We start from the raw sequence: 25,522 nt of genomic DNA on the forward strand, positions 1-25,522 counted from the left end.
TTACAATATAGCACAAGGAGTTGTAACCAATATTGGAGCTGTGAGCAATGACCATATTTTGTTGGTGTCTCCCCTTTAACATTTGGGAAGCAGCAGAGTGCCTGACCTCACCTCAACGACACTGGCAAAATGAAGACTGCAAGCCTAAGTAGGCTAGCTAGGGAGCAAATCTGCATTGCAAGCTGACGAGTAGAAACAACAACAACAGCAGTAATAATAGTAGTAGTAGTAATAATAATAATAATAATAATAATAATAATAATTTTATTTATACCCCACTTTGGGCAGCTTACAGCATATATAAAGGTAAAGGGACCCCTGACCATTAGGTCCAGTCATGACCGACTCTGGGGTTGCGCGCTCATCTCGCATTATTGGCCGAGGGAGCCGGCGCACAGCTTCCAGGTCATGTGGCCAGCATGACAAAGCCGCTTCTGGCGAACCAGAGCAGCACACGGAAACACCGTTTACCTTCCCGCTGTAGCGGTCCCTATTTATCTACTTGCACTTTGACGTGCTTTCAAACTCATAGCTGCCAAGTTATCCCTTTTTTAAGGGATTTTCCCTTATGCTGAATAGGCTTCCTCGCGAGAAAAGGGAAAACTTGGCAGCTATGTTCAAACTGCTAGGTTGGCAGGAGCTGGGACCGAGCAACAGGAGCTCACCCTGTCGCAGGGATTCGAACCACTGACCTTCTGATCAGCAAGCCATTAAAAACTTCCTGATACAGGGCTGCCTTCAGATGTCGTCTTCTCTTTTTTATAAATAATTTTTATTATTTTTCATATTATACCAATCACCGACAACCCAGACAAACAAATGTGAAACCCCCCAGGCTGCCGATTCATTGGATGTACATCTTCTAAAAGTTATGTAGTTCTTTATTTCCTTGACATCTGAAGGGAGGGCGTTCCACAGGGAGGGTTCCACTACCATATAGAAGCTGCAGCCGTAAACTAGAAGTGGGAACTGTGAATCATAAAACAGTCCAGACCTTCGCGGAACAACGGTGCTCTGACATTGCAAAGAGGTTGTATCAAAGCTGACTAGAACATACGTTCAATTAAAAACACCCTCTCTTCTATTAGCAGTATTCAAAAGTGACGCATCCCAGACAGGAAGGCTTTTATGGCATTACATGCGAAAGTACACTAAAACAGGGGAGATGATTTCAATCTCTAGTGCCCCAAGGTGGTGCGTGCAAACTTACAGAGAAATACTTTCTCCAGATCCACATCTTGAGTTGTGGCTGCAAAGGAGAGCAGTGAAAAGAGGACTTTAGGGGAGAAGTTGAGGGCCCCATTCAGCAGAAAGAGCAGAAGGGCTCCCAAACACAGCAGGGATGGCTTACCAGGTTTTGAAGTAAGTGGAAAAAAACACATTATCGTCAAGGGAATCCCAAACCCTTTAAAGCCAGCAACAACTGTACTAATGGAGACCAGCCTAGAGTCAGAAAAGTCATCGGCTGCTTTCTGAACCCAAGCATATCTTCTTCGCCTGTGCTAGACTTAAAAGAAACTAACAATGTTCTGTGATACCACACAGTTAGGACAAAAAATGCACTACTACCCACCACACTTGTGCCTTGGAAATGTTTTCCCTCCAAACATTTCAGGGCCCCTTCTAAATTTTCATACCCAAACAATTTTTTGGCGATGGCCCTTTCCTACAGGCCCTCCAGATAGCAATAATGTGTTAGCATTGGAGAAGCATCCCAGAATGAATAAAGCAAAATAAATCCACCAGAAAATGCACTGTTGCTGTGTCAAGAACATGTTGCAGAATACACCCATTACTGAACACCAGCTTGGAGGAACCCTTTGAGATATGCCTGGAGGACAAATCTACCTGCTCATATCTTTTGCCCCATGACAAACTGTTGTGGAAGAAGAATTTGCCACATCTACCGTAATATCTGCAGAAGTAAGAGGTATAAAGCAGTATTTGGGGGGGCGGCGGGATATATGCAGACCAATACCTGCAACCAGCACTTGTAGCATTACAGGAGTTCTCTTTCCTGAAGTAACTGAGTTTCTTGAACGGATAAAGTCAAAGAGAGATGTCATGTTATTTTAAGATAGGCTGCCATATATATGACACACAAAGGAACAAAATTCACTAGAAATATAGACTTAACAACTGTGCTTTTCCTATATATATGGGAAAAGCCCCCTAAACAATACACACCATTAGCTTCTGGTCAGTTTCCAAATGTTAGTGGTGGCACCATGACTGGAATGATCTCCCCAAGTATCATTGCATGGAGTGATTTTGGCAACTTTTAAATTTTTTCTCAGATTTTAATATAGTTTGATGTGCTTTATATTGGCTAGGTTTTCTATTTTTATACTGCTCCTAGAGATTTTCGTTTGTTTAATGTTTTGATTTGTATGTTTTTAATTTATTTAACTGGGCTTTGAATTGTAAAGTTGCTATGGGAATGTTAATGAAGAGTGGGGTAATAATCACCCAAAGAGATGTAATTAAATAAACACAGTGCAATATTGGCAAGTAAGCTGGCCACTGGGTATGTGAAAAATTATGTTCCCTTATCATGAGTTCATGTAAGACTGTGTCCAAAGTTGTTCAGCATGAGGGCAAACTCACTGGCTGAGGGCTGTGGAAGAAGTATCATAAAAGACCCTCACATGATTAACTATCAAACCAATATGTGGTATGAAGGGCAGCAAATGGTGGCGGTGGTGGGGGAAGTGTGAAAATAAAGGAAATAAGTTTCTAAGAAAGAAAAAAAGGGGGGCGGAGGATAATATATTTTCATAGATTAGCATCTTTTCCTGAAAACGTGTACAAGTCTTTGCGATTTTCCAGGCAAGACTGAAGGGTAGGCAGATCTTAGGCATAGAGTGTGAGGCTGAAACAGTGTAATCCTATGCACGCCTATTAAGATGCAAGTGCCATTGATGGGGCTTCAGATAAGTGTGTGCATAGGATTATAACCCCAATACACACCTTTTTGTGTTTCTTGTTGCCTGGGTGCAGCATGGTCCCCTGTGTTAAAGCAGAGCAAGTAGAAAAATCAGATGAGGATGAAGAAGTATGAGACAGGGTGTTACTACGTTTGTTTGTTTGTTTGTTTGTTTGTTTGTGTATATATGTGAGATAGAGAGAATGTGCCAAGGGGCCATGCCCACTGACAAGCAGTCCTTGAGTGTCTAGTCACCACCACATGTGACTCTCAAGTTGCCCACTCCTGCTGTAAAGAAAGACCACAGGGCCATGGTGCCAGGTAGAAAGATCCAGAGGGTAGAAAAGTTTCTGTTTCTTATGAAACATAGCAGCACAAGGGAACTCAGATAGGAAGAAGTGGTGGCAAGAGAGAGAAAGAGATGGAGGAGCAGAAGAGGAGTGAATTCAGTGCTCATATCAGTAGGTGGAGATATGTGAACCACGATGTGTTCTAGGAGAGCAAATTTCAAGGTCATACATGTGCACTATAATACTTCACCGCCTTCAAAGCTTTAGGAGACCGACATTCTGCCTTGTTTAATGTTCTAGAGGGATATGTGTCAAACAGTAACTTTTGTACAACTTCTGTTAATATGATCTTGCTTTCCATGTAAACCCCACTCCTCCTTAGCAACAGGTCTTCTCCAATGCACTCAAACTGAGTGCAAAATAATGATGGTAAATCATTCAGTGCAAAAACACAATAAAAACGATGTATAATAATGACAGCAAAAGCTGGGGAGGTCTTATCATACAGCCATTAACTCTAGATCCCCAAAAGAAAAAGCGACCCAGTCACCACAAGAGAGACCAGATCACTGTTCCTGATGTGTTTTGATAAGACGGGGGAAATCTGAAGGTCTCCCCTGCATGACAGAATCCCTGAAGTGTATTGGGGATGGCTTTGTTTGGAACTCAGCAAAGTAAAAGGACTGGCCATTTAGTTCTGCTCTGTGTTCAGAACCTCTGGGAGACAAATTCACTGTCTTATCGGTTTCTGGCATCCCATTATTTGGGCGGCTGCGCCTCCCTCAGTTGTGTCTGCCAGGCCTGTACTGTACTGGGCTTCGTTCCCCAGCACAGCAGGCACTGTGACCTGACCCCGCTGGGCAACTCCAAGCTCAGTCCACAACAGCTTTCCCTTACTCTGTTGCAAGTTGGGAAACAATCCTTTATATGGTCTGCAAGCTGCTGGCTCACTGGACACCACAAGGATATTTGGCCGGTTGAAGTCATTGACTATTAATGTTCTAGCGAGGAAAAATGGGCCGTCTCCCTCCTCCAGCACTGCGCACAGCCCTTGCCCACACACACCCTCTCTCCCCTTGCAGATGAGCATTGACCCCAACTTGCTGACCAACTTCTCTATTCCAGTTCAAGGCTTCCCATAAAAATAGTTCTGACTCCATTCTGTGATTCCACCCTCATCCTGCTAGTCTAATCCTCAGCTCCCTGTAAATAGCTCCCTTTGTGCCCCACGATTCCTGCAAACCTGTCCCTGGGATTACAGATGCAAATAACTCTACTTAAACTCCCCCCCCCAAATTCTCAAGCTACAGACCAGCCCTCAACAATGTCCCCAGAATGGGTTCAGCCCACATTCCAGTGTTTTACCGTAGCTATAGCAAAATGGCTATCTCTAGAGATCTGCCAATATCTTTCCGACATGGCCTACTACGGTACAGCCTCCCATTTCTTTCTTATTTTAGTTACTGTAAGCAGGCAGGTCACATATGCTTAAAATAATAATATGACCATTTGCAGTCTGGTCTTGGAAATGTCAGCGCTTTATTTCTAAAATGTAAAATGTGGGAGCCCAGGCCTTTTTGAAAGTCCTGTTTTCTTCTTGAAACCCTTCCTCATAAAACCAGGATATGTGGTGTGTTAACTTACATGTTGCATTTCAGTTACTGTTGAGTGAAGGAAATGCACTCTGCATATGCTCAAATCCCTTTTCTCTACTATGCTGTACCACCACGAACAGGCTGCAAAGTCTTGTGTTATAAAAAAGATCACTTCCAATAATAGCCCCTGTCTGACTGCTGATACTGCCTGCTGGTTTTGATAGCATCTAAAATGAGTTTACTAATGTGTGTCCATTCTTTAAAATTAGTATTTGGGAGAGAAAGCTGGCGAGAGAGATTGTGAAGAATGTGCCAGTGATTTGTGGTATCTAAATGTAAACATCTGCTTTGTAAGTTGCAGGAAATTGCATATTTTGTAGTTACAAAGTAGGTAAGGTGATACCTTCTCCTGCCAGTTTCGGAGTTTGCAAGCTTTTGAGTTACACAGAACTTGCCATTAGGCAGAACGGAAAGGTACCGTCTATGCCAAAATATTCTACAGCCAGCATTTCAAAAAACCTTCAAGAGGGGGGCATGCCTCATTCACTCAATAACTTTGATTGCTCACTACCACACCATGAATCACTGGCTCACATAACAAGGGTGTACTTATGTTCATCCTTCCATTGTTATGAGGGGACACTGATGTCTTATCCCATAACCTGAAAAGGAACAGAAAGAAGAAGTGTATGTAGAAAGAAGTATGTACCCCACTTTCCTCTCACCAGCTCCTGACCAAATGGATCCTGGGATTTATTGTCTGTGTGAGGCGCAGGATGAGGGGGAAGAGAGGGAAGAGGAGAGGGGGAGGGGGCAAAGGAAGCTATGCCTGGCAAGGCCCTGGGATAGATTGACCCTGACAGATGTTTACAGTGGTGCTGAGGAAGGGGGTTATTATAGAGCCGCAGACTAAACAGACCTTGATGCAGGGAGGGGCAGATAGCACTGCCCCCAGCCCCACCAAATCTCCAATCTAAAGTGAGGGGGACGGGCTCCAGGATGGGGTCCCATGGAGGAAGCAGCATAAGAGATGGGGAGCTTGTGGCAAAATTATCCTATCCTCTGCCACTGAATTTTGCCCAGATGGTTTCCAAAGTCAGGCAGCTACTGAAGAACTAAACAGTGAGGTTGGGATGTGGTGAGATTAGACTGAGGGAGAGATGTCCAAAGGAATATATATATACGCAGGAGGCTGCAGTGAGTGACTCAGGGGAAGAGGCTGATAGTTGGAGGGAATTCCTTGTGAGGGAAGAGAGGGAGCCAGGCCAGAACAATACAGTGACCTTTCTGGCCTCGCAAGAAACCACGGAGATTCCTGACGTCAGAGGCCCATTACGAAAGTGCCTGTTCCCAACACTAGGAAAGGTCATGTCTGGTTCCAACACTTTTTCATCCAACTGGCATCTTTCTCGGCATGTAGTGGTGTGCATGTGTGTGTGTGTAATGGGAGAAAATGGGGGCGGTGGAGGAAATCCCGTCACTTCCCAGAACTGGGAGATCCTGCCATGGTTCTGCCAACAATTGTCCATCAATCTGATTTGATAATCCAGAGCTGGTGAGAGAATTTCAGCATTCAGTTCCAAAGACAGGCTTTAAGCTCAGCCTGCAGGCCTCAGGCTTCCTTTGCATGTGCACACACATACACGCTCAAATTTCACGTATAATTGCACAGGAAACCTATTCACATCAATTTTTGCAGTCAAACATGCATTTAGAGATTTGTGAGGAAACCCTACACCCATTTTATTTCTATATATCTTTAAATGTAGACACGCACGCACACACACACTGAGGGCCCTCAATAGTGTACTTCACAGCATTCTCTCATCTGAAGCGGTTCTCAAAGTCAGAGCTGGCCCAATATATTTTTCTGCCTGAAGCAGAAGACAAGCTGGACACCCACACAGACACCCACAAATTCCACATGCTGGACTGGCAGGTGAAACTTACTGTAATACAGAGCTGGCCCAAGACATTTTGCTGCCTGAGGCAGAATGGCAAATAGCATCCACTCCTCTCGCCAAATCCTGGTCACATTAATGATAGGCTGGCCAAGTTATTTTGGCACCTGAGGTAAAGAATTCCACAAGTACCTTTTCCTGAGAGTAAAAATTAAGGGCAGCATTCAACTAGATCCGTGTGTGGAAGGAACAACTTTCACTTGTGAAATAGGACTCCCCACCACCACCATTCACATCCCCAAATCTGCTCCTGAGGGTTGGAAGAAGCCCCAGAATGAATTTAGAGGGCTTGTTGGTCAAGCGGATTTCCACTTGCACAAAAATTTACATAGCGCTACGGGTGGATAAAACCGAACATTTTCAGCCCTTTTGTGACATTCAAACCCAGCTGCCTGAGGCAGCCACCTCACTCAGCCTGACAACTGGAAAGCATCCTCCACCATGCCCAAGAGCAGCAGGCAGCTTTGTGGGGCACAGGGTGGGCCCTGTGGCCTTTTCCTCTGACTAAGGGGAACACTCAAGGGGCTTACCAGCACCTGGCACCTGAGGTGGTTGCCTCACTCTGCCTTTTGCAATTTCTGAAGGCCAAATAATGGCTGAGGGCAGCTACTCAAGCCCTGCTAGTGGGCCTCACAAAGCATCTGTCCAGCTGCTGCTAGGAACTGAATGCTGGGCTACATTTATCTTTCACACGATCCAGAGCTCTTCTTATGTTCTTAAACCTTCTTGGGCTCTTGTCTAGTAATCTGGAATACTGCCCCCACTTTCACTTTAATGGAAATGTAGGCAAATTGGACAAAGCACATTTTATTGAGAAAGGTGGAAATATCTGGTTATGTTCAGCCTGGAGAAAAGAAGGCCGAGGGGGTAAATCAGGCATCCCCAAACTTTGGCCCTCCAGATGTTTTGTACTACAATTCCCATCATCCCTGACCACTGGTCCTGTTAGCTAGGGATCATGGGAGTTGTAGGCCAAAACATCTGGAGGGCCGCAGTTTGGGGATGCCTGGGGTAAATGAAGCACTCTTCAACCTGAAGGGCTGTCACCAGAAGGGCTTCCTTCTGTCTGCTCCAGAAGGAAGGACTAGATCAGGCATCCCCAAACTTCGGCCCTCCAGATGTTTTGGACTACAGTTCCCATCATCCCTGACCACTGGTCCTCTTAGCTAGGGATCATGGGAGTTGTAGGCCAAAACATCTGGAGGGCCGCAGTTTGGGGATGCCTGGACTAGATCTAATAGGGTTATGTTAGAAGACGCCTCTTGATGGTGACAACAGTTTAACAATGGGAGTGATTATATAGGAGTGGGAATAGAGTGACTCTCCCTCATTGGAAGTTGTCAAGCAAGAGACTGGAAGGGATCTCGATCTCTGGCTTCCCTGAGAATTTTGCTGCCTGAGGTGAAGGACAAGATAGCGTTTGATTTCCTGTATTGAAGCTGACTGGTCTGGTAGTTTAACCTAACTTCAGTACCGGTGAGTGATGATGGGATAGTGTCCTCTACTACATCTGAGGCAGCAGAGGGAAATAGGCTGGGTGCTTCAGAGGATGAACTGCTGCTTGAGGTCCTAATGGTAGGACTGGCCCTGGCTGAATTTGACTGGCTACAAGGCCCTCTCCAGTTCTATGACTGGTAGAATTAATGCATGGTGATTCCAGAGAGAAGAAGAAATATGAGAAAACAACTTCCACTTATCAGAGACTGTACATACATTAATTCCCATCAAAAAGTAATGAGGAAAATCTGCTCTTAAAAAACAAACACCACAGACTGGACAGTAATAGGTCACTAAGTAATATGGGCACTAAGGAACAAAAGGGCCTTTGACATAAGGAATGTGTGGTGGGAAGATCCCTGGTTCTTTTTTTCTGGCCCTGTCTTTTCCATATACTTTGGCAATACATGCCATGTCTATAAAAGCAACCCTGCCTTTTGAGTGCCCTGTTCCAGAATGTCAGTTTTTTTAAGCACAAAATTCAATGAGAAAAGAAGCAAACAGTCCAACAATCCAAACGGTGAAAATGCCTGAACAGAAAAAAAATCAACAAGTCATTCAAGATAACATATCAACCTTTGTGAACCTTATAGACCAGCACTGTGGAAGTCGACGGAGATGCAAGTCCCACAAAATTCAATGCAAATACCCATAGGATTGCAGCCTTAAATGTGATGCCCACTTAAGGGTTTATTGGTCTCCTATGATTCCCTATCACAGCAAAAAACTAAGGCAATGGTACTTGACAGCAAGCATGACTGGATTTTGAGTGTTCTTTGCTTTTTGGTGCATGAGTTATCCTAATCATATGTGGTTGTGCTTATCCATGATTTTTTGCCACTGAATAAACACTCATTACAAGGCACTAAGGATGCAACCTACCGGTAGGTATAAGCTCATTGGGTGGACTAACTTCTCCTATCCAAGGACTAACCAGGCCTGACCCTGCTTTGCTCCAGGGCAGACATACCGGTAATTCTGAGCAAGCATGCACAGGACTGTTCTGCACCTCTGAGTCTCCCTCACCCTATTTATGTGCATGTTTGAATGTTGTAAATGCAGTCTAGAAGGCAGATGAGAACAATCTTTAAATAAAGATGCATTTTTAGTAGCCAGTGTTGGTTCTGTATTCACATCACTGATGCAGCAAACACAAAAAGTCTTTTAGCTGCAGTCCTCTGCATGTTTACTCAGAAGTAAGTCCCTTTGTGTTCAATGAGGCATACTCCCTTGTGTGTTTAGGATTGCAGCCTCATAAGGAAATCCTATACACAGAAACAAGTTCTATCAAGTTCCAGTGGGTCTTTCTCCCAGGACTGGAGAATACAGGACTGTAGGCTACCTTTGCATAGCAATCCTATACACATTTACCCAGAAGAAGCAAGTCCTGCTATGGGCCTTACTCCTGGCTATGTGTTCAAAGGCTTGCAGTGCTCTGCATGACAGCATCCTGAAAACAGCAAAGGAGTTCTAGCGAGGAAGGCACAAGGCCGCGGTGGGGGGTGGGGTGGGGGATACAGTAGATCAACCTTAGGGAATCGGGATCGAATTTATGGGGTGTGGATTGAAAACAGCCCTAAGAGCATTTACCTGATCCGTACACCTCTCGGGCAGAGAGTGAGGCATCATTGAGCTGAACTGAAAACGGATGGTGCTGAACCCGATTGGGGTGGGGTGGGGGTGCTGCTGGCTTGTGACTCACTCCCCTTTCTGTTTGGGTTGGCTGAGCCCCGCGGTGCCGTGAGCCCCCACGAAGGTTTTTATTTTTGTTTAACAGCTCAGCCCCACATGTTATGGTGTGAGAGCCTGGGTGGGGCGGGGGGGAGAGGAGGAGGAGGAGGGTCGAGTTTCCAGAGTTGCAGGCGATGTTGCTTCCAAAACAAACAACAAAGCTGGCCGTAGACTTTTACGTGGCGTGGTGGGGGGAGGCTGAAGGGGTCGAGGGGTGTGGACGACGGCAAGCTGGGCACAGATTAGGGTGGCCTTGAGGCGAGAATGGGAAGGAGCAATCGAAACATGGTGGGAAGGGGCCTCAGCGCATTTTTGCAACTTTTTAGATTGCGATCCGAAGAAAATAGGTTCTTCATCGGGGAAGGGGGTGCATTTACTTTTTCTTCCTCACGTACAAAAGATCAGGCTAGATAAGAACGTGATTGCGGCCTGCGGAAAAGATACGGGAGGAGGAAGGGAACTGACTTGTGGAGCCCTGAACTTACGTGGCCATTGCAATCAACGAGCTGCATTTATTTATTTTAAGATTTGTATTCCGCTTTGTCGCCGGAACTTCGAAAGCGGCCGCCAGTATAAGAAACCCCTCTAAAAACCAGACCGGCAGAGTTGGTCGGGTTGTTTAATGGCGGCTGGAGTTACAGGGAATGCAGTATGGTGAGCCCAGAAAGCTCACCGTGGAAGATTCTCGCAGCATTTATCCAGCCTTTTTATTTTATGGATGCTAAGTGAATACGTACATGGAAAAGATAATAGACTAGTTTTGCTTTGATACCCACCAGATTTATCATGGGAGGAAGGTACCTTCTATGATTTACCTGATAAGGAAGTTTATTTTTGCCTTCGCAAATATTTCTTGATTGGAGGCTGAAAGTCAGAGCAGCAGGCCAAGAAAATATGCGCCCTGTCAGTACAAGAGATCACTCTGCCCACCTCACCCTCGAAAAAAATTAAAGGAGGAACTGGTTGCCCTTATGTTTAGCCGGGAGGGCTTAATCTAAATAAATCTCCAGGGTGAAAGAGGCTACTGGGAGAGCAAAGGGTGTAAAGGGAGAAAATGCTTTTTACCTTGCAGGTATGCACAATACTTTGAAAGGAAGCCTTTGATGCAGTGAACTGGGGTAACCACCCCTCCTCGTGGTTCACACACAAAGGGAAGGACTAAGACAGGCATGTCCAAAGTCCATTTTGGGGGTCAATTTTATCCAGCCCCTGTGGCAACTTCAATCCTACAAAATCAACAACTTTGGGGTAAAGTTCAATCCTAAAGAAAAGCTCAACAACAAAGCTCAAGAACTTTGGTCAGCCCTCGCATATGTTCACTTCATCAAATCTGGCCCTCTTTGAAAAAAGTTTGGGCACCCCTGGACTAAAAGGAATTAGCAAATGGAAGGTGGGGTAGGGAAGAGGCAGAAACCAAGTTAATGTAATATGGAGGGGTAAATCAGTTCATTAATGGGCCAGAGGCACGTTGGAGTTAACCCAGGATTGCAAGTGGAGCAGAAGCGTGTTGGAGAGCGGATTTGTTCTACTTAGGGTACATAAGATTATATATGGACCTTTAACCTTTAACCTTGCTTTTGTGCAAAATCAGAGTGGTTATGAAATGATAAAAGCATTCTGTATATTCAGAAAGGTTGAAGGAAGAGTCTTGCATGTGTGTTCAGAACTAGGCTGCAGTAGATACTCTGAATAACTTAATACTGTATGACATTTAAAGTGATACCCCGAAACTGAGAGGGCACCCCCTTTGCCATAAACTATCTCAATGACTTAGCTGAGTACCATGGTGCCTGAGGGAGCAGGTGGTGCTGTGGTCTAAACCACTGTCAGCAGTTTGAATTTGTGCGACAGGGTAAGCTCTTGTTACTGTGTCTCAGCTTCTGCCAGACTAGCAGTTTCAAAGCACACCAGTGCAAATAGATAAATAGGTACCACTGTGGCGGGAAGGTAAACAGTGTTTCCAGGTGTTCTGTTGCACCAGGAGCGATTTAGTCATGCTGGCCACATGACCTGGAAAGCTCTTTGTGGACAAACGCCAGCTCCCTTGGCCTGAAGCAAGATGAGTGCCACACCCTGTAGTCGCCTTTGACAGGACTTAACTGTCCAGGGGTCCTTTACCTTTTTTTCTTTATTTTTTACTAACATATAAAAGTTTCACATAAGAAAACCTGATGTCCGACACCAGTCATTTTCTCTACTTGATTTAAAGTTTGTTTTTAATATACTGCAGTTGCAGGAAGCCTCAAAGTGTGTGTGCATGTGCAAGGGTGTCTGTAGGAAGCTTAAGCCTGCAGTGGTCCTGGATATGCGAACTTCCCATTCTGCTCAAACAGTGAACTGCTCCATTGCACACATCTAAAATTTAGATGCCCACATTATCAACTTTCTCCTTCATTGTCTTATGAAAAGGTCCAAGAAAGTAGAACATATATTAGTATACCTTTGAGCATTGTTACAATGTGGTGCAATGTTGACAATTTCACCTAGTAATCCAAGGTCTTAAAACTGCTGGTTCTACTGAGTGGAATCAACCTTTGTGAAATGTATGTTGTTGTTGTTGTTTAGTCATTTAGTCGTGTCAAACTCTTCGTGACCATGGACCAAAACACGCCAGGCACTCCTGTCTTCCACTGCCTCCCGCAGTTTGGTCAAACTCATGTTGGTAGCTTCGAGAACACTGTCCAACCATCTTGTCCTCTGTCGTCCCCTTCTCCCAACATCAGGGTCTTTTCCAGGGAGTCTTCTCTTCTCATGAGGTGGCTAAAGTATTGGAGCCTCAGGTTCACAATCTGTCCTTCCAGTGAGCACTCAGGGCTGATTTCCTTCAGAATGGATAGGTTTGATCTTCTTGCAGTCCATGGGACTCTCAAGAGTCTCCTCCAGCACCATAATTCAAAAGCATCAATTCTTCAGCGATCAGCCTTCTTTATGGTCCAACTCTCTCTTGTGAATTATATAGTGTCTCCTATAGTGGGCTATGAATGACTTGACACCTGATGTTGGTGTGTGGAGCAGGGCAAAGAACCAGCACCACTTTTAGAGAGCCAGATGCCTCTATCACCATTGCTGCTTTTAATCTGGAAACAGCCTATGAGTTGGGCTGTTCATTACTGTATTGCCATTTTACAGAACACCGGCTGAGCAAAATAAAATACATTGTTTAGGCTTTCTGGTGAATCTTCAGCTGATGTGATTGGAACAAAGTTCCCCCATGTCTTCAGTAAGTAGGGGCTGGGTGGGCTGGAGTGATATTGGTTGTATACCCTGCTTGTCCTTACATCTGTGTATTCCCTTAGGCATACTCCAGGCTGAGCAAATGGAGGAGTCTGCTGATGACACTGGGGAGCCCCAAACAGCCGGCAGACTTGTTTGCATCAATAATGACAGAGTCAAGGCCGTGCAAGAAAGCGGACAATGAAATTAACCAGACAGTGGCTGTGCTTTGTAAGGATTTTTCCATTCTGAGGTAAGCTGCATCACTCCGGGAGAGAGAAGTGTAGGGTGAAGTAGGAAGTGACAGGGAACAGAAAAAGTGTGAAAATGAATGAGGCACAGAAGGAGATTCCTAGATGGATGGGAGACTCTGCAGGTTATATAGCCCACGGAGGAACTTGCAGCTGCTTACAAATGGGCACATAACAGAGCATGTGCTAGGATACTGTACATAAGAAACTTTACTGGGTCCTCCAACACATTTTTAACCATTTATTGTCAAACTTGGAGCCTGATCTTAATCACATTTACTTGGAACCAAACCCTATTGATTTCACTGAGACTTGTTTCCTGGCAAGTATGCTTAAAAGTTCAACAACAGTTTGTGAACAGCTCCTAAAGTTAAATACCTGTAGCAAAAGAACAGGCAGAGGATAGTCAGTGACCACCCACACTTATAGGCAGCAGCAAACAAGGGCAGAATGGGGAATTGAGGCAAAGGATGTGAGGACAGATGAGGTCAAGTGAGAAGGGAAGACAGCTGAATGGACAGCTGAGTTGGAAGCTTAGGGGCTGAAGAATAAAGCACAAGGGGTGCAATACAGAGGTTAGGTGCACACGTTCCATGCAAATCACTTAGCTGTGTGCTTAGTTCCTACAGATTTGCCTACAAAGCACCATGCAGAAACCATTAGCAGAAGCTTTGACAAGCTTTTTTAGTGAACCTGGATGCACTGAGGCTATAAAAGTTAGAAGGCCAGATTGGGGGAGTCACTGATGTCCATAAGACATCTATGCAGCTTGCCAGAATACCCCATTGTCTTGGAATTGGTCTTGGAGACCTGTACCTGTAGTTGAGTCAGTGGAAGAGATTAGGGATGGTGTTGGTTAAGTGCCCACCCTGTTGTCCAATGGCTGTCTAAGGTAGTCTCGGGTCCAGTGTTGGGGGACCCCAGGACAGTGGTTCTGCATGACCTTGACATTCATGCCAAGGTTGCTTTTTCTGGTCCAGTTTGGGACTTCATAGCCTTTATGGGCCTGTCCCAAATTGTCAATGGACCAATACACAGGGTAGGACAGACATTAGCTTTAGGCTTCACTTCAGTGTGAGTGGCTGGTGGTTTGCATATTGATCCCTTTGTTGTGGGGAGGGGCCAATTTGGACGGCATGCCCTTGGAGACTTTTGAAATCTGATCGATTCCCGAGTGCTCTGGAGGATTTTCCAGTAGCCAATTTTGGTGATTTTGTTGAGGCTGTTTCCTCATTGTGGAACATTAGGGTGGGGAGGCCTGTTGACACAGTCACTTCAATGTGTCTGGTCTGACACAGGAGCTCATTCTGCTCCTCAGCTCTCTTCATAGCTACGAACCACAAAAGATAACAGCTACAGCAGGCTGAACAGTGGTTAGAATGCATATCTGCAACTATCACATAGCGATGATGGCAGCGAAAAAGGTCCACCATTCCATCTCCATTAAGCAGAGCTCTTTCGAGTGGTTAAAATGTTGTTACAACCTGCCTCAGTCAGTAGGACACTGTAACCATCACAAGCCTGCTGTTTAGGCACACCTGTTTAGGCAAGCATTCCCTGGAAGTGAACTTATGATTTTATTGTTTCAATAGGGGCTTTTGTTTTGCTTTTTCAAATGCCACAATGGAATGCTTATTGTGTATTTTAATTATGTATTGATTTTATAGTTGACATATAAGTGGTACATAAATTGGATGACAATGAGGATAATAATAATAATAATAATAATAATATTGCTACATAAAGCCTCCTGTTAGTGAGAGAGACAGAAGTGGCATCAGACCAAATGGTAAAATGAGATGCTTTTTGGGATAGGAGCCTGGCCTCTATCATAAAAACCAAACAAGCTAAGTGTTTGCCTAGGCCCAAAAGTTATAAGCAGGGCCACCAAGTGTGCATAGTGCCCCTGGAGGACAGTTGAGGAGATCATGTCTAGACTGCACAATGCAAAAATAATTTCAGATTTGGGTGCAAGCCAAGGAGTTTGGCAGTTCCAACTCAACACAGAAAGTGCCAAACTCTGCACCTTTAACTTCCTTCTTTTTAGATCTGTGCTTAAAGGATTTCTGTGTGGGATAGTAAATACCTGAGATTACAAGAACATCACTGTTTGGACCACTCAGAACTCATGAGGTGGTAACGTGCACTTAGTCAAGTCTATTGCAAGCTTAAAGGTAAAGGGACCCCTGACCATTAGGTCCAGTCGTAGAAGACTCTGGGGTTGCGGCACTCATCTCGCTTTACTGGCCAAGGGAGCCCGCATACAGCTTCCGGGTCATGTGGCCAGTATGACTTAGCCGCTTCTGGCGAACCAGAGCAGCGCACAGAAACGCTGTTTACCTTCCCGCCAGAGCGGTACCTATTTATCTACATGCACTTCATGCTTTCAAACTGCTAGGTTGGCAGGAGCTGGGACCGAGCAACGGGAGCTCACCCAGTCGCGGGAACTTGCACCACATGCAAACTTTATACATGTTTACTTGGGGTGAATGTGCATAGGATTGCAGCCCTACTCTTAATAGATGAATATAGGATTGCAATCTTAGCATAACAAAGAGGCTTCCTGCAGGGTGATGTGTAATAGATTTCCACTGAGGGAAAAGCAACTGTATCAGTGGAAAGACCTCGGGCGTGCAGAGAACAAGGGGAGTGTGGAAATGCTTTATTTCAGTTGCTGCATATGGTGAGGTGTTAGTTGGCATCAGGTTTTATAGTGAGACATTCTTAGGAGGGAAGTATTGATTGGGAAAACTGGCTGATAGCAAAAGAATAGTCCATTTCAGGGATAGGATTGGTAAGAGGAAAGCTTTTGAGAATAGACAGATGTTTCTCTGAAACAATCCTGAAATTGCAGCCTTAGGTTTATATTGAATCACTTCTATTCATGCATTAACTAGGAAGTAAGCACCATTGAGCTCAGTTGGATTTATTTCTGGGTAAACATGAAATATTGGCCCGCATGACCTCAAAACTGTCCTGAGCCTGTAAGATATACATGGATGTGGTTGTTGACAAGAGTTTCTCTGACACAGGCTTTTTAGGTGTGTGACTCTACTGTTGAATATGGGAACATGTGGAGCCAAAGTATATATTGAGCTAAGCTGCATTGAAACCAGTCTGGCATTGAAACTCTTGATGTGAGCTTACAAGAGTATCAAGGCTGAAAGAAGGCAGTAGGAAAAGCCAAAAGTCAGAGCAGAAGGTCATATTGAGGGCACCTTACTGCGTGCATTGGGGTTCTGTACAAAAGCCATCATGTGTTAATACTATGCAGAATGGAGATTAGTAACACTAAGTATAATTCCTAGTGCCCATCTGGTTATTGAGACAGGTAAGAACAGAGTCTGTGGTGTCCTATCCTGACAGCTTCCGGGTCATGTGGCTCCAGTTGTGAAATTTAGAGCCAATACAAGAAACAGAAGACAAAACCCCCTGAAATGATTCACACTTAGGGGTGCAGCATATTCTTTGATCACAGAAAACTACAAAGGTGCCTTGTGGATTTTCATGACCATGGAAATGCCTCAAGATTGCTGGTTACCCTAATGCTACAAGTTTAAAGCAGGCTGATCACCTTTCAAGTTTGTGAGCTTTTCTTTTTCTAGCTGGCTTCTCCTGGAAGAATTAAGCTGTTGGCAAGAGTTTATGAGAGGTTGTTCTCCCATGGGATTTCAAAGCATTCATGGCTTAGTGGTCTGTGAGCGCTTCATTTAAAGAAATCTTAATATGGGAAGCCTTAATTTGAGTCCTTCCTATATTAGACACAGGGGTTGGCAGAGAATCTGGTGTTCCTGGGGCTATTAATGGGGAGACATGGTTAAATTTCCAAGAGGGCTCTCAAGAGTCTTGTGGGCAGAATAATGAAGAACTAGCATGTCAGCACTGTGCAATTTAGCCAGTGTCAATTATACCAAAGAGCTTTTATGCCAGAGCACAAAAAATGCACTTGGGACACTTGCAGTAAATAACACTCCACTGAGATTCCTAGAATCTAAATGAAAAATCACTGCACAGGAACTAACCATACTAAGAAAATAGCAATCACTGTGCAGTAGAGTGAGACTGCTATCCACACGAGGAGACTGCTATCCACACAGACTGGACCTCGGCACCTTTTTCAAACTGTCCTTGCAAGAAGGGTTCAGATGCTGCAGATCATGGATTGAGAAACATTTGGTCCTCCGGATGGTGTTGGACTCCCAATGCCCATCAGTCCCATCCAGCATAGGCAGTGGCCAAGGATGATGGGCATTGTAGTCCCATAACATGTGGAGGGCCATGTTTCCTATCCCTGCTGCAGATAAAGATCCCACAAGAAAGCCTTGATTCACTTTCTTATCTTCCTCCACTCATTATTCATTCATACAGACTGCAGCTAGAGTTTTCCCCAAAACAGCTAATGTAACATCTGAAATCACCTCCTACTGGTCTGAACTCAGAAACACCACTTTGCCCTCATCTCCAATGAACATCCTTTCAGGTCAGCTTCCCTTGAAGGTCTGCCATCTCCTGAATGACTCCATTGCCCGCACACCCATCTGTCAGGTAACACCTTTAGAACTACACTTTGTAGCTTCCTCCCCTTTCACATGAGGAATGTTAGAGCTCCATCTCAGGCTCCCCTGTGCGCCAGTAATGAACGAACTTCCCAGTCACATCAGGTTTTTCGTTTCTGCTGTTCGCTGTATAGCTTTGCAATCATGAGCGACCTGAAATCCAGTGTGGTCAGAATGGAGTTTGATTTTCCCATATATAGTCAGGGTACCATGATGCATTTTGCTCAGCCTCCTTTCAAGACCTCAAGCATCCCTCTGTGACTAAGTCATCCGCAGCATCTGGGCTAGCATCCAAAGTTCTTGCTTGTGGCCCAGATTTTGCCTTCTCTACCTGTGTGATTCTTTCCTCGCACCATCCATGGCCTCATCCTTGCCTCTGTACTACTATTTAGCATGCTGATTTAAGGCCCAGTCTTCTGACTCCTTTGCCATGCTTCTCTCTTGCCTTTACACCAGGGCTGACTACACTCAACTCCCATCACCCTCAACCATCATAGCCTATAGTTAGGGTTGATGGGAGTTGCAGTCCAATAGCATTTGGGGGACTACAGGTTAGCCATCCCTGGCTTACATGATCAGTCTAGGTTTATTCTCATTCTGAGGCTGATGCCATAGACTGCCCCTGACAATAGGTGTCTGTAGCTTGTGACTGTGCTTAAATGCTTTGTTTCCTGCATCTATCCCAACAACAAACAGCTGAAGTTTGGGAGGTAAATGTCTAAAGAAGAAATAATTGCTACCTCTTTCTCAACCCAGGGGAAATTGTCACCACAACTCCTGGTTATTTCGTTACTTCTGTGATCTTGGGTGTGTGTGTGTAGGGTGTCTTAACAGCAGGAAAACTTGAACCTGGACTTGGTCTTAGTAGTTCTGAGAATAGAGTTACTAACCGGCAGCAGGTGTCTGTGTTTGGACTGAAATCACCACGACTGACTTGGGGATTGCAGAGGGGTGGGAAGGTTGCAGTTTTTATAAGGTTCTTTTTGAATTTGTACTACCTTCCAGTTTTTTAGTGTGTCTTCAGTTCACATAGTATAACGGAACATCTGGCTGGATCTAATTTAGTGGCTGGACAGGCTTTCCCTCTGTATGTTGGGATGGGGAACCTGTAGCCCAGCAGACACTGCTGAATTGCAGCTCCGATCACCCCTGACTATTGAGCATGTTGGCTGGGGGCTGATGGGAGTCCCAACATCATCTGGAGGGACACAGCTTTCCCCATCCGTACTGTATCTAAATCCCACCAGAGCATTTCTGCCCCTGTTGGTCTACACAACTGACTGCAACCTGCATGGGATCAGGACCTTATCACAGAAAGCATGTGGGTGGCCTGGCGTGGATCCTTGGGGAAGAAAGCATTTGCTCCATTGGATGTCAGACCTGGCCCGTGAAACAGTTTTATCAGGCTCTTGGCAGCCCTGCCAAATGCTAACCATGTGGTATGCATTTTGCCCATGGTTTCATATGCAAGGAGAGGAAATTTGTTTGCAAATGTTGTGAGATATGTGAGTTATTCCATACTTTAAATGTGATTATTGGGAGGGGGTGTTATAAACAGTGCCCCGTCTGATAGCTATGCAGAGGCTGAATTGTAAAGCCTGGCCACCTGTGAGGAGGTCGGGCTGTGCATCAAACTATACTTCCGGTTTCCGGACTGCTGCCTGGAGAATAGAGTGGTCCCTGAGAACACAGAACTTGGCCATCCCTGCACTACAGCACTGAACCAGGAATGTGGGAAACGGGTGTCTATATGTGCCCCTAAAACTGAAGCCTGTCTCTCAAAATATCCTGCTCGAGCCTCATTTGTGCCGCTTTCCGTATATAAGCCTGTTACTGTCTTGCCGCAATAGCACACAGAACCTTCAAACCATTCCCTATAACTTTTCCCTTTCCCCTCTTTAATTTCCTGGCTGCAGGCTTAGGATCAGCAAACCCAAACCAGCAGCAAACTTAATGAGGAGCATCTGTACAGAAAGGGCATGCACGTGGAAGAGAGTGAGTGAGTGTGAGTGTGTGTGTGTGTGTGTGTGTGTGTGTGTGTGTGCACGCGGGTGCGCTTACACACACAGATGTGTGCGAACCCACGGGGCTGGACAGCAGGAGGTCTACCTGTCAGAACCTGCCTTGAACTCATCTTATTGTGGGAAAGAAGCCTGTGCTGATATAAGGCATGGTGCAGGCCCAGACTGAGACAGTGGCAAGACTTCCCCTGTTGCCCATTTACTGGGCAAGTTGTGCTGTACAATGTAGTGCTCACAGCCAAGGTTTATGTTATATCCCACCTTTCTTCAATCATGGAACCCAAGGCAGTGGACATGGGATTCCCAGGTGGCCTCTCATCCAGGCACTGACCAGACCCAAACCTGCTTAGCTTCAGCAAGGAGGTGGTCCAATGTGCCTTCTGTCCACAGCCAGACCTAGTCTCGTTTCTATCTAGTGTGCCATTTTCCCTAGATGAAATTTGTGTGGGGCAACCCCAGTAGCTTGTGGCAGCACTCAAATGTGTGAAGGTGTGTTTGTACACCAACTCAAGACTGGCTTTCCAGTCCTCAGGTGTGAAACCTATGAAGTAGCCGTCAGCAAGAAAGTGGCTTAGAGTGTTGTCCTCAAAGGGCTGAGGCAATAACTCCAGGCACCCTTCGTTTTAGGTATTAAGCAACGTGGCTGTTAAAAGTATTATGTTTCTGAATAGGACTATGCTGCGCACATGAATTTAGTGTCCATCCTGCCTCGTACCTTACTATCCTTACACTGACTGTTTACATTCTGTCAGTTTACTAGTTATATATAGCCACACTGTTATACTGAGCAAGCCCTGATCTCACACAGATTTCTACCCTTCTCACGCACTGAAATTAATTCCATCCCACACTTTTGCTCTGAGCAGGGCCCAGAGCTCACTCAGATGCTGCCATTCGCAAGAGGGGACATCCTTATGCACACAACCATGCATGTGCTTTTTCAAAAGCGCATCCCAAGGTGTCCCACTAAGCCACCGGACAGTACAATAAAACACTTTGGTTTCTTAGAAGAGAAGGACAAGAGTAGTTGGCCTTTCCACATGCAGTTCACAGCAATGATTTTGCTATGCATCAACACCAGGAACAAAACTCATTCAGAGCTGACCCTTTGGGGGGCTCTTAATGTCTTTGCCAACTTGGGATGGACAGATGGAAATGAAAAATAAGCCAATAGTAAAGGCTCCCGGCCCCATTACCTCTGAGCAGCAAATTTAATGAGGAGCATCTGTAGGGAAAGAGATGCATTTGTGTGGCCATGGACATGCATATGCACGTACATGGCTGTTTTGAGCATGAGGAGTATGTATGGTCCTTAACTAGGGGGTGTATACCAATCTACATGTGGCTCCATAACATGCCTGGATATTTTCCCTGGGATAGTCCCAGCCTCTCTTTTGAGATGCTTCTTCCATAACAGTGATCTTGTATTCCAGCCACCTTTTTATCCCTGCACATATAAGCTAAGGTTGACCTTCCTATGAGTACAGTGGATCTGCAGCCATGGTATTTATTCCACAGCATAGACCCTTTTCAGGTGTGGTGGTGGGCTGTCTGTTTGAGGATGGGCTCCCACATTCCTACTTGCACACAACAGGGGGCCGTGTTGCCTGCTGCTTGCCAGCCTGCACTGGTACCCAACTATGCAGCAGGCAAACAGGGTTCAACTCGTTTCCAAAGACATCATCCCTATAGATAATCTCACATGCATGCACTTGTAATTGCTGTGTATGTACGGTACATGCAAATAAAGAAGATGTGTGTTTTGTGGGATCTGTGCCATTTCCCAGCACACCATTGCACTTTCTAGTCACACCTACCCCATTCAGTTCCCTCCTGCACAGCATCCTCCCCCCCTTCTGCTACCCAACTCTAAGCAGCTTTCTGCTTTAAAGCCGAATGAGCCAACAAATGGCACATTGACAGCCTATCAGCCCAATGTATTGCTGGTTAGGATCAATCTCTAATTTGGGCTGTTCTGGAGAAAAATCCCTTAAAAAGATGCCTAGTGCCAAGCTGCTAGCTGCAGCTGCTGGATGGGAGTGATAGAACCATTTGCGTCTATCAGTTTTAGCTCTATTCTCTCCCTCCCTCCCTGCGCGGCCCCCCTCCCATGCCTTTTCACTTTTCCTGGCTATCTCAGCCAAGGAGCAGAACTGACCGGCAGTAAAGAGACCCAAGCCGATAGACAGCATCTTTCCCCAACAGACCTAGCAGTGAGAATTTGGGCTGTTGTTCATTTGAGACATGAAAGAGCAAGTTCTGCGTATGCCTGTCTACTGGTCTCCCTGGCCTCACGTTTTCCGGCATATCCCCCTCCACGTTCCCTGCTTTGCCTTTTCCAGCATCCAGGCAAGGGAGAAAAAATCCCAAAGATTTTTCTGTTTTTGTTTTGCTTTGTTTGTTTGCTCTTTCTTTTTAAAATAGCTGACTCTGTGGGAGCAAGAGACTCCCCTCTCCCCCAAACAGCTTGATTGTCAAAAGAGCCAGTCCAGGAAACAAACCACTTTTGACCTTTTAAGGCTTGTTTTTACATTTTTATTTTATTTTAAACACAAGCCCTCTCCCAGAAAGCCTGGGGTGTTGTCTGCAAAACACAAAACCCCCATTGCTTATAAAAATTACACCCTGCAGGAAAAACTTCTCTCATTCCAAGTAATCGCGCCCCCCTCCGCAACTCCTTTCCAACCTTTTCAAAGTAACAGCAAGAAAAGTTTTGTTAACCGGCTGCAAATGTTAAAACTCTAAGGATTAACAACAACAGCAACAAAAACCCCTAACATTATTTAGGAAGACTGGACACTTCCTAGGGTTTTGTGCCCCCCCTCCATCCGCCGGAGCAAAGGACGTTTCCTCGTTCTTTGCAGAAAAAACTTGTTTCAGGGTGGTTCCCCCCCTCCCCTTTCACTTCTCCTGTTCTTTGTTTAAAAACAAACAAACAAACCTTTATTTTGGTAACCAAACATACTTTCTTTCTGTGCTGGGGCAGCACTTAAAGCACGACAAGGGGGGTGGTAACCCTTTATAGCCCTTGTTTAAAATGCTGGTGACTTTGATTTTCCTCTGTCAGTTTTGGATGTTATTCCCTTACTAAGCAGCGTCTCTCACTCCCCTTCTCTCTCCCCCCCCCCAGTAATCACAAACATGCATGAAAAAGAGAGAGGGGGGGGGGCAAAGGGAAAGTCTTAAATCAGTCCCAAAGCCAGACAGACGTTTTAATCAAATCAAATTAGAATCAGCAGCGGTTTTGGGATGGGGGGAAGATGAGGCGCATGGCAAGAACCCCCCGCCGCCCCATCCCCCCCTCTCAAAACTGAATGAGATGCGAGCCCTTACCTGAAACCCCCCCAGCAACCCATAGCATAGTAGACTCAGAGTTTGGGCTGGGGGCGACGCTGCGGGTTAGCAGGCAAACGGTTTTGTTCCGAAGCTCCTGGCGCAGAGTGAAAAAAATTGCCTTTCTCCCCGGCTGGCTCTGCCCCCGGTTCCGTTCCTTTTTTTCCCTCCCCCCTTTTCCCTATTTGTTTTGGTTTGTGTTTGCTGGGTGTTAGGTGGGAAAAGTTGTCTGTACGCTTTTTTTTTTTTTTTTGGTATGTGTGCAAAGTTTTCACCACTCTCTCTCTCTCTCTCTCCTCTTCCACCTCCCGTGATTTGCTCTTTTGATTGGTGTCCAGGAATGTAAGAATATAAAAAAAAAAGGGGGGGAAAGTGCATACACCCTCTCTCGAAGCGGCTGCCTTTCCTTTCCTTTTTCTTTCCTTTCCTTTTTTTTTAAATCAAGTGTTAAGCAGAACCAGGTTGCTTTCAAGAATGTATTTGATGCAATTGTATACAAGCGGAGGGTCATTCATTTCTTTCTCCTTCTCTCTCTCTCCCCCCCACCCCCACCCCACATTTGCCACCCACCTCAACATACCCCACTGCAGCTCTTCAGACTTGGGGGTGGGGAGGGGCAAGAGAAAGGTAAAGGAGCTAGCAGTATGCATTTCCCTCAAAGTAAAGAAGGAAGCAGGAGAAAACTTTTGTTTTGTTTTGTAAAAGAACTACGGTATCCAGAGGAAATGCCAGCCCACCATACCCCACCCTAACCCCCTCCCAACCCTGCTCTACATCTCTGGATACTGCCAAAATTTGCTAGTGGCATTTTTTAACAAAAAAGAAGAAAAAGAAAAAGAAGAAAGGGGGGGTCTTCCAGTAAATGCTGGAGAAATTGAACGTGTTTGTGAGGGCTCAGTTGAGGTTCTCAGTGGGGAGAGGTGGGCTGGCTTCCCTGCGCAGGAGGGGAGGCCTGCAGAAAGGTACCCGGGACTCCTACCTGCTCTGAACTCCATCTGGTTAAAGCCCCAGTCCGGCGCAGCCCTTGAAGGTAGGTGTGCGGCTGGATGCTTCCTTTCGCCGAGGGGTCTGCATGGAGTCTGCTGCCTCCTTTATTCTGGGCCAGGATTAATAATCCCATTTGCCAATCCCACTCACTAGGGTTTGGTTGTGGGTTTGGTTTTTGTGTGTGTGTGTGGTTTGTTGTTGTTTTTTAATTTGGTGAAGATATTCATGAAACCTTCCCTTCTACCCCCCTCTTCCTCCTTTCTGACGTGTAAAGCTTTAACCACAAAGCAAAGCCCAGTCCCAGAGGGTGGGAGTATGTGGGGGGGGCATGGGGGGGAGAGGAGGAGAGGCACCGCAGATTGGCTCCTCTCCCCTACAAAGAGACAAGGCGAGGTGAGTGTGTGAAGCCACCCTGTCTCAGGCTGAAATGCCAGATTTGGAAAAGGGAGGTGGAGGGAGATGGGGGGGGGAGGAAGATGGGGGGGGAGAAAAGGGGTGGGGATAGACGGGAGAAACTGACCCATTCTCTTTCTCCACTTCTTTCGCCTTTCCTCATGCTTCCCGTTCTGACTCCCTGCAGTACTTGCCTGTCTAAGAATCCCCTTGGCCCAGACTTTTGGCCCGGTCCGCGGCAGGCTTTTTGACATCCGCGCCCCAGCCAAGTGCCAAGCAACTGGGGCCAGCGGCTGCCTTCCCACTGCCCTTTTGCAGGAAACAAAACACAATGGCTTGCCAGTGGGTTGTTGTCGGATGCTTGTCCCATTCTCACAATCGGAGTGGTGGCGTTTAGTCACCAGCAGGTGACTAAACCTCCAGGCGACAGATGTCATGAAAGGCTGATGTAGGAGTGAGTACCGAGAGATAGTTTGCTCAGCAGGCAGGCAGTCAAGGGCATTGGTAAGGGGGTCTTTTGTCTCTTTCTCTTCCCACAGAAAAAAAAATATTCATACACATTTGTCTCTCATTCATCCCAGTGTTCTTCCTTCCGTTCCTTTGTGTGTAATATATACATATATAGGTTCTGATCGTAATTCATTAATCAGCAAAAGACTTGTCAGTCCTATTTCAACACAAGTCTTGTGACTCAGCACTCTGCTTTCCAACTTTAGGGGCAACCTCCCTTATGCTGGATGGACTCATTGAAAAGGGGCTCTGATGAGG

The 25,522-nt window shown here is 45.7% G+C and overlaps 1 protein-coding gene across 2 annotated transcripts in view; it reads right to left on the reverse strand.

Annotated features, from left to right (window-relative positions):
• The window catches only part of CLCF1 (cardiotrophin like cytokine factor 1), a 51,900-nt gene extending 27,297 nt beyond the window's left edge, over positions 1-24,603 (reverse strand). Inside the window, exon 1 of one of the 2 annotated variants that reach the window (XM_035127728.2) lies at positions 24,354-24,603. In XM_035127728.2, coding sequence (XP_034983619.1) covers positions 24,354-24,369 — 16 coding nt within the window. In that variant the 5' untranslated portion in view covers positions 24,370-24,603. Of the gene's footprint in view, positions 1-23,374; positions 23,665-24,353 lie in introns of those variants that run through there. The other variant, XM_060277682.1, reaches the window with a different exon arrangement.
• Positions 24,604-25,522: the final 919 nt, after the last annotated feature.

Source organism: Zootoca vivipara, chromosome 1 (genome assembly GCF_963506605.1).
Source record: "Zootoca vivipara chromosome 1, rZooViv1.1, whole genome shotgun sequence".
NCBI classification, from domain to species: Eukaryota; Metazoa; Chordata; class Lepidosauria; order Squamata; family Lacertidae; genus Zootoca; species Zootoca vivipara.